At 45.5% G+C, this 16,869-nt stretch overlaps 1 protein-coding gene across 1 annotated transcript in view; it reads left to right on the top strand.

The window, feature by feature from the left end:
• The window catches only part of NID1 (nidogen 1), a 78,888-nt gene extending 62,683 nt beyond the window's left edge, over window positions 1–16,205 (top strand). The window contains exons 16-21 of the mRNA XM_021708535.1: window positions 5,630–5,756; window positions 9,743–9,914; window positions 10,802–10,959; window positions 12,205–12,328; window positions 12,977–13,089; window positions 14,055–16,205. Of these exons, the coding sequence (XP_021564210.1) occupies window positions 5,630–5,756; window positions 9,743–9,914; window positions 10,802–10,959; window positions 12,205–12,328; window positions 12,977–13,089; window positions 14,055–14,176 (816 nt within the window). The 3' untranslated portion in view covers window positions 14,177–16,205. The remainder of the gene's footprint in view (window positions 1–5,629; window positions 5,757–9,742; window positions 9,915–10,801; window positions 10,960–12,204; window positions 12,329–12,976; window positions 13,090–14,054) is intronic.
• Window positions 16,206–16,869: the final 664 nt, after the last annotated feature.

Raw genomic sequence — 16,869 nt, 5'->3', positions numbered from 1 at the left:
GCCCCTGCACTCCAGTCTGGGCGACAGAGTGAGACACCAACTCAAAAAAAAAAAAAGAAGTGAAGGAGGGGCAGGGGTTAGGTCATCGACTCTTATAAAGTCCAGCGGAAAGTTCTGTCATTCCTCAGTGGGGTGCAGAACCTGCTTCACGATGCCTGGTAACATGCTACTTGTACCATCTTGCCTGCCACGGACCCCAGTTTCAGCTTTTCTTTGCCTCCTTTCTCTACCCCATGATGTTTGCTGCTTTCGCTATTTCTCTCCCCGCATTCATCTCCACGTCATAGACGTGGCACCATGTCCCATCTGGACCAGGAAAGAAACGTCAGCAAAACAGCATCCAAAGTAAAAATGCTTTTCAAAAGCCTCTTGCAAGGCAGTCTTGATGGGATTCGTGGCCTTTCCCCCCACAAAACCCTCAAACGGGTTCCCTCTTCAACCAGAATAAAATCCAGTCCTTGGCATGGTCCTCAGAGCCCTGCAGGATCCGGCCTCTGGCTCCCTCTCCCTGCCGCTCTGGCCTCCAACTCACCAGCCTCAGCCCTCTGGCTGTCCAGCTGGCCCTCTGACACGCCAAGCACTTTTCCATTGCAAGACATTTGCACTTGCCGTTTCTCCTGCGTGGAGTTCCCTCACCCCCAGACACTCGCACAGATTACTGCCTCACTTCACACAAATTTCTGCCGAAACAGCATCTCTCAGGGAAGCCCATCCTGAACCCCCTGTCTAGATAGCAGCCTCCACTCAGCAGCCTCTCAGCCCGCTGTCTTTCATCATAGCCTCAGCACTCCTGGACACGTTAAACATCCACAGTGTTTATGTTCTGTATTTGACGTCTGGCTTCCATCAACGATATCGTCACCACAAAACAGAACCCTGTCCGTCTGTTTCATGGAAGTGTTGGTTTCCCAGTGGGATATTTTATAGACCCAAAACTGTGCTTGGTATGTGAGAAGCACTCAATGCAATTTGCTGAGCCAATGCAGGAGTGATTATCGTGTTCCCTGGTTGCCTCCCTGAAAACACAGATCCTTCAAGGGTCACCGTCTTCTCCTTGGCATTCCCCAGCACATGCTCTCGGGTAGTGGGAATGGGTTCCATTCCCTGCCAAAGTCGTTCTTGCCCGAGACCAAGTGGAGAGACTGAATGCCATGTGAGGCCATAAAAGACAGAAAACTGAGGGGGGCGTAGGTAGAAGAGAGGATGTTGAAACAACAGGATGAAGAAATGTGCATTTTTCTTTTTAACCGTATTAAAGTACATAGCTCAGCAAAGTACATTCACAGTGTTAAGCAGCTGTCACTTCCATCCACCTCCAGAGCTTTCTCCGTCACCCCAGACTGAAACTGTACTTGTTCCACAATAACTCCCCATTCTCCCTCCACCCCTGCACCAGCCCCTGGCATCTACCTTCTACTTTCTGTCTGTATACATCTAGGAACCTCATGTAAGTAGAATCATATAGGGTTTGCCTTTTTGAGTCTGATTTGTTTCACTTAACATATTGTCCTCAAGGTTCACCCGTGCCGTAGCATATGTCAGCATTTCCTTCCTTTCGTTTGTTTCGTTGTTGTTGATTTGGAGTCTCACTCTGTCACCCAGATTGGAGTGCAGTGGCACGCTCACGGCCACCGCAGCCTCGACCTGCTGGGCTCCGGCAATCCTTCCGCCTCCGCCTTCCAAGTAGCTGGAACTACAGATGCACACTACCATGCCCGGCTAATTTTTCACTTATTGTAGAGACAAGGTCTCACCAAGTTGCCCGGGCTGGTCTCGAACCCACGGGCTCAGGTCATCCACTCACCTCGGCCTCCCAAAGTGCTGGGATTACAAGCTGAGCCACTGAGCCCAGCCTGAATTCCTTCCTTTCTAAGGCTAGGTAATATTCCTTTGTAGGGAATATGCCATATTTTGTTTATCTCTTCATCCATTAATGGACACTTGGGTTGCTTCTACCTTCAGGCTGTTGCAAACAATGCTGCTACAAACATGGGTATGCAAATCTTAAGTCCTTCCTTTCACCACTTTTGGATGTATACACCAAAGTGAAATTGTTAGATCAGATGGTAATTATATGTTTAATTTTCTTTGAAGAAACACCACACGGTTTTCTACAGTGATTATACCATTTTATATTCCCACTAGCAGGACACAAGTGTTTCATTTTCTCCATATTCTCACCAACATCTGTTATTTTCTGTTTTATTTTTAATACCAGCCATCTTAGTGAGCGTGAAGTGGTTATCCCCTTGTGCGGTTTTTTTTTTTTTTTTGAGACAGGATCTCAACATGTCTCCCAGGCTGGAGTGCGGTGGCATGCTCACAGCTCACCGCAGCCTCAAACTCCTGAGCTCCAGTGAGCCTTCCACCTCAGCCTCCCAAGTAACCGGGACTGATTTTTGTATTTTTTGTGGAGACAAGGTCTCGCTGTCTTGCCCAGGCTGGTCCTGAACTTCTGGGTTTAAGCAATCCTCTCACCTCGGCCTCCCAAAGGCTGGGAGGACAGGCATGAGCCACTGTGCCCCTCACAAGAAACCATTGCCAAGTTTAATGTCATGAGGCTTTTTCTCTCTGTTTTCTTCTAAGAGTTTTATAGTTTTATTTCTTCCATTGAAGTCTTTGATTCATTTTGAGTTAGTTTTTGTTTGTGGTGTGAGATAAGGTCACTGTCCTTTTTGACTTGACCTCTTAAGGAGGAAGCATGTGCTGATAACCCAGTAAAAGATCATCCTGGTCCTTCACTTCCATGGTCCCCAGGACCTCCCATCCTGAGCCCTTCTCTGGCCTTAATGTACTCCTGTGACCATCTCAAGCACTCATCCCTAGGGGTTCCTGTAACAGAACAATTCAGTGTTTCCAGGCTGCTGACAAAACATAACCTCACCATGGACTGATACCATACAGGCTGCCAGCTTTTTCCTGGGCCTCTCATGGCAACATCTACAGAGGTGAACTTCGGCTGGGCTTGGCGGTTCAGCGTATAATTCCAGCACTTCGGGAGGCCGAGGCGAGTGGATTGCCTGAGCCCACGGGTTCGAGACAGCCCGGGCAACTTGGCGAGACCTCGTCTCTACAATAAATCAAAAATTAGCCGGGCTTGGTAATGGAGTGAGACTCCAACTCAAAAAAAAAAAAAGGCGAACTCCTCACTGTCTGATCAAGGGAAAAACTTCTGCTCATGTTTTGTTTTAACTTTTTATTTTGAAATAATCATAGAACCATGGGAAGTTGGAAAGGTAGTACAGAGAAGTCCTTTATACCTGTCACCTGGTTTCTCCCAATGGCTAAATTTTACATAAATATAAATATCTATAGTTTTCTTTTGTTGTTTTTTTGAGTCAGAGTCTCACCCTGCCACCCAGACTGGAGAGCAGTGGCATACTCACAGCCACCGCAGCCTCAACCTGCTGGGCTCAGGTCATCCTTCCGCTGCAGCCTTCCAAGTAGTTGGAACTACAGGCATGCGCCACCATGCCCAGCTAATTTTTTGATTTATTGTAGAGACGAGGTCTCGCCACATTGCCCAGGCTGGTCTCAAACACGTGGGCTCTGACAATCCTCTTGCCTCTGCCTCCCAAAGTGCGGGGATTATAGGCGTGAGCCACCATGCCTGGCTTATAGTTTTCAAATACTTTAATTCGCGGGAGATCTGAACCAGGCTTTGCTAAGCCAAACTGTGGGCAGATGGCTTGTTTTGAGCAGGTAGCTTTGGATAATTTCAGTTACTTCGTATTCTTTCTAGGAAGCAGTCTTGTCCGAATATCACCGTAGTTCGTTATACATGAAAAGCACCTAATAAATACTTGTCAAGAGAATTAGTGTCAAATAATTGATTTGCCTCTTCTGAGGAGAGCCTGGCTTACTTAGAGTAGCTAATTCTCAGTGGCTCTTCAAACCTAAGTATAGCCCCATAGGTTTTCATGAAATTCAATCAAATGCAGAAAATTACTCAGCTTTGCTGCCTTTAGTCATTTTTTTTGTTTCACTTTGGTAAAAATCGGTGTGGAAAAGGACTCCGGGTGTGTTTACAGAAGGAAATGTTCTCCTTCCTCAGTGAGATGAAGGGCAGAGAAGCTGAGGAGCGTGGGATACCATGAAGGAGGTACCCACAGGTGGGGCCTGTGCCCTTGGAGATGATGGTTTGAGAGGGCGTGTCTGCCCTGCAGGTGCACAGAGTTGTCTTGGCATTTTCAGAGGCCGCCTGGTTAGCTAACAGCTCTCCCTCCAAATATATAAAATATATATACTCGTATATAATGTATGCATATGTAATTGTAATATAAACTTAAATGTAAACTTGATTTACAATACAAATACGTACATTACATATAAATTTACTGTATTTGAACTGTAATAAATTTAACAACGCTATTTTATCATCTGGAGTTCTTTGCAGCGTTACCATTGTTTGTTATATAAGGTTGGCCTGACAAGTGAGTTTACTTAGAGGAATGTGAAGATATTTTCTTATGATTTCTTCTAGAAATTTTATAGTTTCAGCTTTTAATTTTTGCCTATGGTGTAAGGTCAGGTTAAGATTTCTTTTTTCCAGTTGTCCCAGCACCATATGTTGAAAATACCTTATTTTTCCACTGGCACCTTGGTGGCTTAGTCAAAAAGCAATCTATTGCATGTGTGAGAGTCTGTTTCTGGATTCTTTGTTCTGTTGCACCGATCTGTGCATCAATTCCACACTGTCTTGATTATAGTAAGTCTTAAAATCAGGGAGTGTGAGGCCTCCAACTTTGTTCTTTTTCAAGATTGACTATTTTTGAGTCTTGAAATTTCCATTTCCATTTTAGAATAAGTGTGTACATTTCTAAAACTCATATAAGCCTATTGGGATTTTAATAAAGATATCACTGAATATATAGCTCTTTAAGGAGAATTGATAGCAATATTAAATTTTAAATTCGTTAACCTCATGTATCTCTTTGAGTTTTTTTAGTTTTGCTCTGAAATGTTTTGTACTATTCCATTGTGGAATCTTGCACTTTTAAAAATGTTTATTTTTAAATATTTTCTGTTTTTTGATGCTGTCGTAAACATTATTGTTTTTACATTTTATTTTCTATTTTTTATGAGTACCTAAAAATGTAATTTTATACTGACCTTGTATCCTGCAATAGAGTCAATTATTATAAAACTTTTATAGCTTCCCCAGGACTTTCTATATAAACAATCATATTATCTTAGAATAGGGTGGTTTTGCTTCTTCCTTTCCAATATTTATGCATTTTATTTCTTTCTCCTTATAAACTTCAGATAAACAAAGATTTCTCAGACAGTATATCAAAAGTATTAGCCATAAAAAATAATAAATTAGACTTAATAAACATTAAAAACACTCACTTTTCAAAAGTGCCATTAAGTAAATGAAAGCGCAAACTACATATTGAGATAAAATATGCATATACATAGATTCCTACGCATACATACATATGTGTATGTCAGGAGTGTTATCTGAAATATATGAACAACTCCTATGACTTAATATTAAATTTTTTTAATGGACAAAAGACTAAAAGACACTTCATTTAAGAAAGATAACTAAATGCTGTAACCACATGAAAAGATTCTGTAAGTACTTGCTCAGATGCTTGTTCTCACCACTGGTCTTCACTTCCAGGCTAAAGTCATCATTGGACTGGCCTTCGACTGTGTGGACAAGATGGTTTACTGGACAGACATCAGCGAGCCTTCCATTGGGAGAGCCAGTCTACACGGCGGAGAACCAACCACTATCATTCGGCAAGGTGGGCAAGCAAGTAGCATTTTTCTGTTGTGTTTTTCCTTCTAGTAGCCCAAATGGCTCCTGGCAGAAGGGAGAGGGTGGAGTTGCTCACAGGGTATGGTGGTTTGGAGCAAATGGGTGGTTCTCTGCCTCAAAGCACTACCCTTTCCAGTTCCTCGAAGAGTCCTCCAAGGATTCATATCTAAGATTTGTTGCTAGCCTCAGGAAAATAAAATTGAAATAGGGCAAGGGTCCCTGCCTTTCCCTGAAAGCTTCTGTAGTCAGTTTCTGTGAACAATAAAGGCCAAACTCACCCTCCCTCCTGTTTTTTGTTTGTTTGTTTGTGAGTAGGAGTCCACTCTGGCCCAGGCTGGAGTGCAGTGGCACACTCACGACCACTGCAGCCTCGACCTGCTAGGCTCAGGTGATCCTTCTGCCTCAACCTTCCAAGTAACTAGAACCACAAGCGTGAGCCACTACGCCTGGCTAGTTTTTATTGTAGAGATGAGGTTTCGCCAAGTTGCCCGGGCTGATCTTGAACCCCTGGACTCAGGCAATCCTCTTGCCCCTGCATCCCAACGTGCTGAGTCGCCATGCCCAACTCACCCACCCATTTTAATATGCATTTTTCCCTCTGGCTGCAGAGCCTAGAATTGGTTCTCACAGTGTCTGTCCCACTGTGTGCTCCATTGGGGTTTCCCAAAGGCAACAGCAGATGAAGCATAAAGTTGGGAGAGTTGGCAGGTAATGACCCTAAGAGTTGAGTCTGTTCCCAAGACTGCTGTTGAGTTAAAGGATTGTCATTTCACCAGAAACATCAAAGGGGGAGGAGAGATTTCTTCTTCTTGCCTACCTCGCCCCCACTGGCACTTGCTCAGATTGCCTCTATGAGAGGAGCAGAGTAAGTCAGATTAGACCTTTACAGGCAATTTTCCGTATTTTGTTGCATTATGATACAGTGTGTGACACTTTGGCACAACCTACCTTTCAATGTTTGACCTCAGTCCTTAACGTAAGGATCTCAATTTAAGCCAGAGATTCTATGCATTAATTTAATGCATGCATTCAACAAATCCACACTATTTTACATGGGTATGTTTTACGTAGATTAAAGACCATTACAACAAAAATCTAAGGACTTGTAAAAATCCCTCTGGACTGAAAAGGGTCAAGTGTTACATGTTGCTTAAGTCAGTGACTCATCAGCTGACTTGGGAATATTTTTGCTCAAAAGACATTGTTATCTGATGCCATTTGTTGTGTGAAGTCATCTTGCTTCGTCTGCAAAATATTTAAATCAAAGATGCATCTTTAAAATGTGGAAGCCTCATTTTGTCTTTCTTTTCACTTGGGACTGAATAGAGCTTTTTCGATTTCCTATTTAATGGTTCCTTCTCAATTGATATTCTAGAAGATTCCCTGTGCCTGTGGAACACCCCTGGGGCATTTTTTTTCCTTCCTTGTTGCCTTCACTAGCAATGATGCAGCAGGAATTAAGCTGAGAGGGAAGTAAATATGCCTGGCTTTGGGCACAGACCGTGAATCCTTTTCTGGAAGTCCTAGATAGGCTATTTATATCATGTCTGCTAGTTTTTGTGTTTTGGTTTAATGAACAGAAGTTTGGAAATGCCTTTTTGCATCTTCTCTCTCTCTCTCTCTCTCTCTCAAAAATGTTGCTATTATCTGAGATTTGATTTCAAAACCCAGTGGAAGAGGGGAGTAGGTCATTGTTTGCTATTTCCTGTTGCTTTTGGAGCTGATGGTCATCCAAGAAAGCTTGAAGCACAGTAAGAAGCATTCCAAGCTGAGGCCTACTTACTGCAAGCACAGAGATCTTTGTAGAAGAAAGATCACTGGGGCTATTTTTTTTAAAGAGAGAAAGAAGCTTCCAGTTAACGCTTTAGCGTGGCATAGGTTGTTGCTTCCCTAGTGAGTGACAGTGGCAGTAGGTACTGGGTTTTTATCTTCCTTATTTCATAGCAGTCTGAATCTTGGGCTTCTCTCTCTTTCCTTGAGTTAAAGGCCCAGCCAAGTATCTTCAATAAGCAACATAATCTGTTTCCTTTTGACATAAGTAGTTCGGAATATTATCACCTTGCCATCTGTCCTTCGTCTTACACTGCACAGTAAAGGGTGAGATTTTCCAGGCTCTTCCTTTGGAAGAGCAGCCCGCAAAGAAGTATTTTTCTAGTTGGGGGAGGGGTGGTTGGTTGCCCTTGGGTTTGAAATCAGGACCAGGGCTGTTTATAAGGAGCCAGTGTGGCAGGCACCTCCCTCCAGAGTTCCTCTGGGTCTCGTGAAGAGGTTCTCACCGAACGGTCTTCCCCTCTTCTCTCTGTGTATGTCTGAGTAGCTTCTGTCTCTCACACAGGATGTACTCATTCCAAATATACCCCAGAAGGATTTATTCTGATTCTGTCTGAAAGCCAGAAAGGGCCTTTGGAGGTCAGTCTCGCTGTCTGTCCCCTTGCCTCCAGGGATGTGGGAAATATTTTAATACTTTATAAATCTCTGCTTTGGGCTTGGATAATAAAGACCTTGTTCAAGTGTGGCTTCTAATTCTTGATAAACTCCCTGTGGTGGGGCTTCTTTCTGGGGGCTCCATGGCCATGATCGTGCTAGGTGTCCAGCGAAGGACAAAGAAGGCTGGGGGGCCGCATTTCCGTGTATTGGCACAGGAACACAGTATTGGGGTGATTTCCTCATACCCAGATCCCTCAGATAGGGTAGCCTCTTCCTCTTCCTGCTGATGCTCCAGCCATACTAAATGGGCATCAGTCCTCTAGTGGGTACAGGGACAAGGGTCCTCTTGTCCCTGTGTGGATACAACCCAACTTGTCATTATCAACTTTTTTTTTGAGTTGGAGTCTGACTCCGTTGCCCAGGCCAAAGTGCAGTGGCACACTCACTGCTACCCCAGCGCTGACCTGCTGGGCTCCGGCGATCCTTCCGCCTCAGCCTTCCAAGTGACTGGAACAACAGGCATGCACTACCATGCCTGGCTCATTTTTTATTTATTGCAGAGACAAGGTCTCGCCAAGTTGCCCGGGCTGGTCTCGAATTCACAGGTTCAGGCAATCCACTCACCTCAGCCTCCCAAAGCACGGGATTACAGGCTGAGCCACCGAACCCAGCCTATTATTAACTTTTTAAAATTTAAATTTAAAATCAGAAAACCACTGCAATTGTGAACTTCCAGTATAGTTAGAGGGTTCACAATGAAGGTCCCTGTGACCAGTGGCAACTTCTGGGATTGTAATTACTGACACCCCTTCTTTGTATCCCTGATACTTGTGTAAAAGTACTAACAGCTGTGACCTCTTTAAAATATTATTTCTCTGAAATGACTTTTTTCCCCCGTAGTCCGTGAATAAGGAAGATCTGTTTGTTCCATTCCCCATCTTAAGATTGCCTCATGCCTGCCCTCTGCCTGTGAGATAAGCTCTGAGCGCGTTAATAACGACAGCCTAGCCTCATCTCTGGCTGCCCTCATGGTGTCCAGCCATATAAAATTGCATACGGTTTATGTGCAGCCATGTCCAATCTTCCTTTATACCTATGTGCTGGTCCTGGTACCTGAAAAACCTTTATCCAGGATCCTCACCTGACAGACTGCCACAACAGGTGTCACCACCCCCAGGAATCCTTCCCTGATCTCCCCACGGTGGTCCAGTGTGCCTCCCCCAGGCTCCCATAGCACCTGGGTCTTTGTCTGAATTGTGGTTGGCTGTGGGCACTCTGAAGGCTGGGGCCACAGCTTAGCCATCATGACTGTCCTGGTTTCCCATGCCCTGCACGATGGATGTCTGCAGAGTGAATGAGTGGCGTTTTTGAATTTGTGACTTTGAGGGTTGCTTATCTTGTAAACGACAAGCATTTCGCTTTCCCATTTGGTTTCTCAAAGTGCAAGGATTGGATGGCATGGGAGATAGCACTGTGCTGAAAAAAAAACCCAATCTTACTTGCTTAGGGAAAAAAAAATCAGAGGAGCCTTGTGTTTGGTTCTAGATCTTGGAAGTCCAGAAGGCATTACCATTGACCATCTTGGCCGCAACATCTTCTGGACGGATTCTCACCTGGATCGAATAGAAGTTGCAAGGCTGGATGGCACGCAGCGCCGGGTGCTCTTTGAGACCGATTTGGTGAATCCCAGAGGCATCATAACGGATGCCATGAGAGGGTATCATTGTGCAAATACGTTTGTGCATCTCTTCTGTGTGCATCTGCCCTTTTAGAGACTCACAGGTGTGAGGCTCCACCTCCAGCTCCACTCTCCTGAAATGAATGAGGACAGGACGAAAGAGTCTCCAGGTGGTGACTTGTCGCTGTCTGCTGTAAAATGCCAGAACACTCCTTACAGCGTGGACTTGATACCCTGTTCTGCTTTCAAATCTTTTACCAAGAGACTTTGTAGGTTGACAGCTCCCAAACTGGATATTCTCCGTGGGGAGTGGATATGGACCAACACACAGGTTCTATCAACTCCAAAAGAGTATCAGGGTGGCATAAATGTACCCGTGGGCTTCCTTCCTGGGGCATAGCCCACTGTTCAGCCTGGAGACGCCCCCTGTGGGTTTCTTTGGTACATCAGTGCTTTCTCCTCCTCTCTCCTTACTGCGAACTCTGAAACACCAAGCCCTTGGCTCCTTGACCCTGATCCCTTCTCCTCGGCCACTTCCCCGATGGCAAGTGCTTTGACTGCTGCCTCTGCCAGTACCTGCATCTTGTCCTAGTCTGATCCCCTGGGTCTGCCGTGCCCTCCCGTGCAGGGGCCGCATATGGGAGCATCCATGTGTTTATGACAGAGCCTTTATTTTTTTGTTTTATTGTGTTAACAGCTTTATTGAGATATAATGTCAGTTATGTCTAGGGAACCGAATGTGTTCGTAACAGAATAACCAGATTCAGCTGAGGAACCAAATTCAAGGGTCACCTCTAGATCCTTGTTAGCCGTTCTGTCTTCATGTCTGCTACCTCTTCCTTGTAGGTCCTCTTCTTCAAGTGTTTTTCATAAATGTTTTCTCATCGCCTTTATTATTCCTCTCTGCCTGCCCTTTCTTCCTCCAGGAACCTTTATTGGACAGATTGGAACAGAGATAACCCCAAAATCGAAACTTCCTACATGGATGGCACGAACCGGAGGATTCTTGTGCAGGACAACCTGGGCTTGCCCAACGGGCTGACCTTGGATGTGTTCTCCTCTCAGCTCTGCTGGGTGGATGCAGGTGACAGAAAGCTGGAGTGGCCAGGGAGGGGTCTCAGTCTTTTATGTCGGGTTGGCAAACTATGGTCCTCAGCCAAATCTAACTGGCCACTTGTTTTAGTAGAACCTGGAAGCTAAGAATGGTTTTTACATTTTTTAATTTGCATTCTAAATGGTCATGGAGATGCTCACATATGAATGCTCTCCTTGGTTTTTGCCTCTTGGGCCGCAAAACCTAAAATAATTGTTATGTGTCCCTTTTAGAAAAGGTTGGCTGACTCCTTGTTGTAAGGATCACTGCACAGAGCCTGTACTCACCCTGATGCCTATTAAGCGAATTCACAACTTCCATTCAGAACTTTGAGCCCAGGATCATAAAAATTAGAGCAGCCCACACCAGTCCCTGATGTGTGCCCTTGCCTTGGCAGATGTGGGGTGTCCTAAGGCTAGGGATGTGGGCACGATGCCCAGGCAGGGAGGAACACTGACCATCTCTCTCTCTGTCAGTTTCTCTTGAGTACCTTCTCCATTGCAGACACGATGTCAGGTAGCATGGGGCATGCAGAGACTAGGAGACATGATGCCTACCTAGTCAAGACAGGTAGTAAGGCAGAATGAAATGAAACCACCCGTAGTTGCAGTCGTCATGTGAGCATGAATGTGGGGCTGTGCACAGCTGCTAACCACTGGTGCAGCTTAGCACTTCTTATGGACTCTGCTTTGGGGGAAAGAGACTCTGGACAGGCTTCAGGGAGGAGGAACTCAGCAAGAGCCGGAAGAGGGCATAGTTCCTACTAAGAGAAAGGGGGCCTGGGGAACAGAGCTGGCCCAGATGCCAGCTGCTCTGGAACAGCTGGAACAAGACACAATCTTTTTGCCACGGCTCCTGCCTCCACAGCGGAGGCAAGACAGGAGAAAGAGACAACTTACCAGTTTTTTTTTTTTTGGAGTTGGAGTCTCACTCTGTCGCCCAGACTGGAGTGCAGTGGCCGCTCCTGGCCACCGCCTGCTGGGCTGCAGCAATCCTTCCACCTCAGCCTTCCAAGTAGCTGGAACTACAGGTGCACGCTACCATGCCCGGCTGATTTTTTGATTTATTGTAGAGATGAGGTCTTGCTGCCCAGGAGAGCAAGCCCCATGTGTTCTCTAGGATTTTTCATTGTGATGCTGAATTTCTCCCACTCTCACCCTGGTGACTCTTGTTTTTTTGACACAAAGGGGCTGTTTCTTGCAGGGACAATGAATGAGTTGTTTTTGCTCCACGTAGGCACCAACTGGGCGGAATGCCTGAACCCCAGTCAGCCCACCAGACGCAGGATTCTCGAAGGACTCCAGTATCCTTTTGCCGTGACGAGCTATGGGAAGAATCTGTTTTACACAGACTGGAAGACGTGCGTGGGCTGCAGCCATGAGGGCCGGATGGGCCCATCCCTCCTCCCCCATCTCTGGGAGGCCAGACCATTCCCATCTGGCCTCTTGGCGCGGCCTTCGAGCCTCCAGAGATGTCCCCTCTCCCTCACCCTTCTGGTTGTCAGGAGACGAGACGGGGGTGAAAAAGTAGGGAGGATGAGGCCCCTAGGCAAGCAGGAAGTGCCGTTGATCATCTGGATGCTTGTGGCTGGGCAGTTTCAAGTCTGTAAACTGAGCATATCTGTGCTTGCCCCAGGAGCTGGCCCGGGGTCACTTGGCTTCGTTATAGTCTCTTAAACTGTCATAGCCCCTTCTTGACTATCCCTTCTCGCAAAAGGAGGGGTTAAACCAAGAAACTACTGGCCAGGGGCATCTGTATAGAAAGCCTATTTCCCGCCTGGAATTTAGAATGGGAGGGGAGAACCAGCAGATCTTTATCCTTTTACAAGAAGCCAGAGAAACGCAGGCTTGGCCCACCCCGGGCAGAGAGCGAGACATCTGGGAAGCAGGGCCATCATGTCTGTCTGTGGCCTCCAGTTTATCCCCCAAAATACAAAAGGCGCTGCCCTGCAGAGAAAAGTTCAAGTCATCAGATGTGTCTTCACTTTCTGCTCTTTGGTGCTTTGTAGGAATTCCGTGGTTGCCGTTGATCTCGCTGTTTCCAGAGAGACGGACACCTTCCACCCTCACAAGCAAACCCGGCTGTATGGCATCACCACGGCCCTGTCTCAGTGTCCCCAAGGTAACTCGGCCACCCCAGTCACTGTTGGACGGGGGGCACCCTGAGGCTTAGAAGATGCAGTCAGGCTGCTACCGATGTGGGTAGGTGTAGGAGAGACATAGTCTTTTTCTTCAAGGGTCTACAGTACTGGGTGAACCAGATAAATAAGCAGAAAATACTGGGTCATGAGGGGAACAGGGTGAGGAAAAGTATTGAGTCCCGGCTGGGTCTAGAAGACTATAGTCTTCAGGTTCTAACTAGGAATATTAATGTTAGGATCTCTTCTGCCTTAAATGTCCATCCGTTTGGCCTCACGGCAACAATAATGAATAACAAGAATTGCAAACATACACATGGGGCTTGCTGCGAGCTAGAAATGTTATGTGTGTCAGCTCAGATTTCTGAGTGCTTTGAATCCATTGGTTCATTTAGTCCTCACTGCAACCCTGTGAGACAGGTACTGTGGTGATGTTCATTTTGTGAATGAGGAAACTAAAGCAACTTGCTCAAATGCACCCTGCTCACGGGGTGAGCCTGGCTCCAGAGTCTGTGCCATGGCACCTCTCGAAGGCCTGCCCCCTCACCCGATTTCCCCCTCAGCTTCCGTCTTCTTCCTGAGCCAGTGTGAGGCTAGGAATGTGAGCTAGATAAAGAGTACTTTGTACTTAAAAATTCCAACTCCATGTTATAATCTGCGCTGGAGAATCCTCCCTGAGATCTATTTAATAGTTTTGGTGATAAATCTGCATAGCCCTCGCTCAAATCAGGAATCCGTGTGTTTGAGTATCTGGTTTCATGATGAGGAGACAAATAGTAGGTGAGCTTAGCCGACTGCCTAGTCCAATCTTCCCTGTTCCCCTGGAGCCCTCCCAAGCTGGCTTCATGGAAATCAAAAAGGGGGTCACACAGTAAGGAGGCCACTTGCTTAAATGGGTTTGGAGTCAGGGCAGAGAGGAGACTATTGAAACAATTTCTGCTCTTTCCAGGACACAACTACTGCTCCGTGAACAACGGTGGCTGCACCCACCTCTGCTTGGCCACCCCGGGGAGCAGGACCTGCCGTTGCCCTGACAACACCCTGGGAGTTGACTGTATAGAACGGAAATGAAGACAAGATTGCCTTGTTCCTTCTCCAAGTATTTTACAGCAATACCCCACTTGAAACTACTTGGTCCAGACTGAAAATTGTCCTCTGGCAGAGTGACCACCAGGCCCGAGTCTCGCCCAGCCTGAGCCCCTTCACCATTTCCCAAAACATGCACCCTGGGCTTTTGTAGTGAAAAAGTCTCTACCCCTTCATGAGAGCGAAAAGCTCCCCTCCCTCACCTCAACCCTCAGACAAGCTTATGCAGCCCTGGGTGAAGATTACATGTCCATCCCAGTGTCTTGGGACCTATTCCCAATCCTTCCCCCTCAATGGTGAGCACAGCCTCCTAAGCCTGAGTTACCCGCTTCCTTGTGACCTTACGAGCTCAGCCTCACTCTGAGGCACCCACCATTCTGTCACCTCCTTGACTCACTAACCAAGGCCTGACTAGACAAGTTCAGGAGTGAAGAAGGGAGTCAGCCTCCCATACCTTTTCTCTCGGTGCTCTGATTCCCCTCTTTTACTCCCATCATTTTACTCCCTGGTTCCTCACCACCTTTATCCTTCCAAGACCCCCATGATAGCGATCATGCTCTGCCTTTTGATCAAAACTTTCCCTGTCCTAGGAATATATAGGTATTTGGTGGATGATAATGGGCAGCCCCTTCCAGATAGGCTGTTGGGATTTAAGCAGTAGAATGTTGGCATCTGTTAGTCAAAGGCTTAAGTCGAAGGAATGTCTAGTGGTAGGAATTTTGAGGTGTTGAGTCAGATATTTGAGGATAGACGATTATTTTGATGTGCCTTAAATTATACCAAAGATTACCACATTCTCCCTCTTCGCATGTAACACCTGCCTCCCAGCTTCTGGTCTCTGGTGCTGTGCTGGTCTGTAGCCCCAATGCTGGTCCTGGTGTCCTGCCTTCTTGTGGTGACACATGTGGGTCACAGTGTGGGGCTGGTACCAAGTGATGATCCAACACAGGCTCTTACTTCTGGTCTCCACTCCTGATAACTAACTTACACTCATCCATGCACTCGTTTCTCCTTTGTTTTTCACTTTTGTCTGTGGCCCTTGCTGGCTGTATTCTCACTAAACACACAATCCAAAAAGACCGAATTGAATATCTATACTAATGGTCCAGATCCTTTATTGCTCATTGGTATAATCCAGGAGTCCATTGCCACATTTTATGGTTAAGTTTCTGCCATTTGTTTAGAAAACACCTGCTTACCATCTCAGTAGCTAGTGTTATCTTTTTATCGACTGCTTCCCAGAGTCCTAAAACAATAGAAATTTTGGATTGAGAGTTCGCATAAGGAGTTTTAATCATCAAGGACAGGGTAAGGGAGTAGAGAAGCCTCGATGAGAAGCATCATGAAGAGATTATTGATCAAGAACACGAATGAAAAAACCCAAGATGAAGGGGTGGGAGGAGAGACTTTAAGAACAGCAATAAGAAAAACTCTTAAATGACGCCAAAGAGAAAATGGTATATTTTGCCAGAGAACACTTATACATGAATGAATTTGCCTGATATTCTCCTTGGGGAAGAGAGCCTTCCTCTTTTCCTTAAACCCTAGCACAATCAACCACTCCCCCTCAACTCCCTAGCCCACCCTTGTCCTCGCTTGCTGCCATACATGGGAACCTGAATTAGGAGAGAGTCATTTCTTAAATAATTGGAGGTTGCAGTTTGTCTGAAGAGGCAAGTATATCCCCCAAAATCACAAGATTTGAGGAACATGTAAGTCTTTTACATAGCCCAATTTCATAAATTAATCTCAATCTCACTTTCTTTTTATATTTATCATTCTGTATCTTCTATAGCAAATGTTCATCATGCGTTTGCATAATTTTTATAACTGTTTTATTCATTGTATTGATTTATTCTAGAATTTTAAAAATGGTAAATTCTTAAACTGTGGAAACCACTGAAGGTGCTTTTTAACTGTTCTCCCAAATTTGTACCAGTATTGGATGATTCCTTGAGTTTACAGCTGTACAAATATTGGTGTGGAAAATTAAAAAAAAAATGTTGTTAGAAAATCTTCCTCTGTCTTTTTTGAATGAAGAGATGTAATGTTGAAAGGCTGATGCATAATAGAAAGATGGACAGTCATTTAATAATCTATAAAACCTGTGGAACCCAGAGACGCTTACCCCAGTATTATGAGGGATAGTGTGATAGGGATGGTCTTGTTATTGGCCTAAAAGTGAATTACATCATGGACCTTTTGAACATTGTTTTCATTTTTCAGAAAAATGTGTTTTGTCAACAGGCAATAGAAGAAGATTTCTGATTCAGCTCTGAAGATGGGCTATGGTTTTTCCCCTCTCTTCACCTCCAGAAGGAAGAAAGATGCTTTCCTGACACTGGCCATAGAGTGAGCCACTAGTCGGGAGTGTCATTTATGCTGGACCCTGGGTGGGATGAAAATGACATCTGACTTGGACAGAGTGAAGGGGGCTCAAAATTTGCAGGAATGAGGTGCTCAGAGCTTGTTGCAGAGAATGGAATTGGAATTATCCATGTAATCAGTACACAGCCTGCCAATGTGAATTTCTTGAAAGGGACAACTTACATGTATTAGATGTAAAATGTCCTGTGTCTTATTCTGTCTATAATACCTAGTTAGTTACCAAAAGATGGCATTAGAAAAGTTGGTGGGAATGGGAAGCTCCAGAAATCCATTCCTTCATTGGAACAATT

This window comes from Carlito syrichta, unplaced genomic scaffold (genome assembly GCF_000164805.1).
Source record: "Carlito syrichta isolate Samal-C Ts95f unplaced genomic scaffold, Tarsius_syrichta-2.0.1 Scaffold142887, whole genome shotgun sequence".
In the NCBI taxonomy this organism is placed as follows: Eukaryota; Metazoa; Chordata; class Mammalia; order Primates; family Tarsiidae; genus Carlito; species Carlito syrichta.
This window is presented reverse-complemented; position numbering and strand designations above follow the sequence as displayed.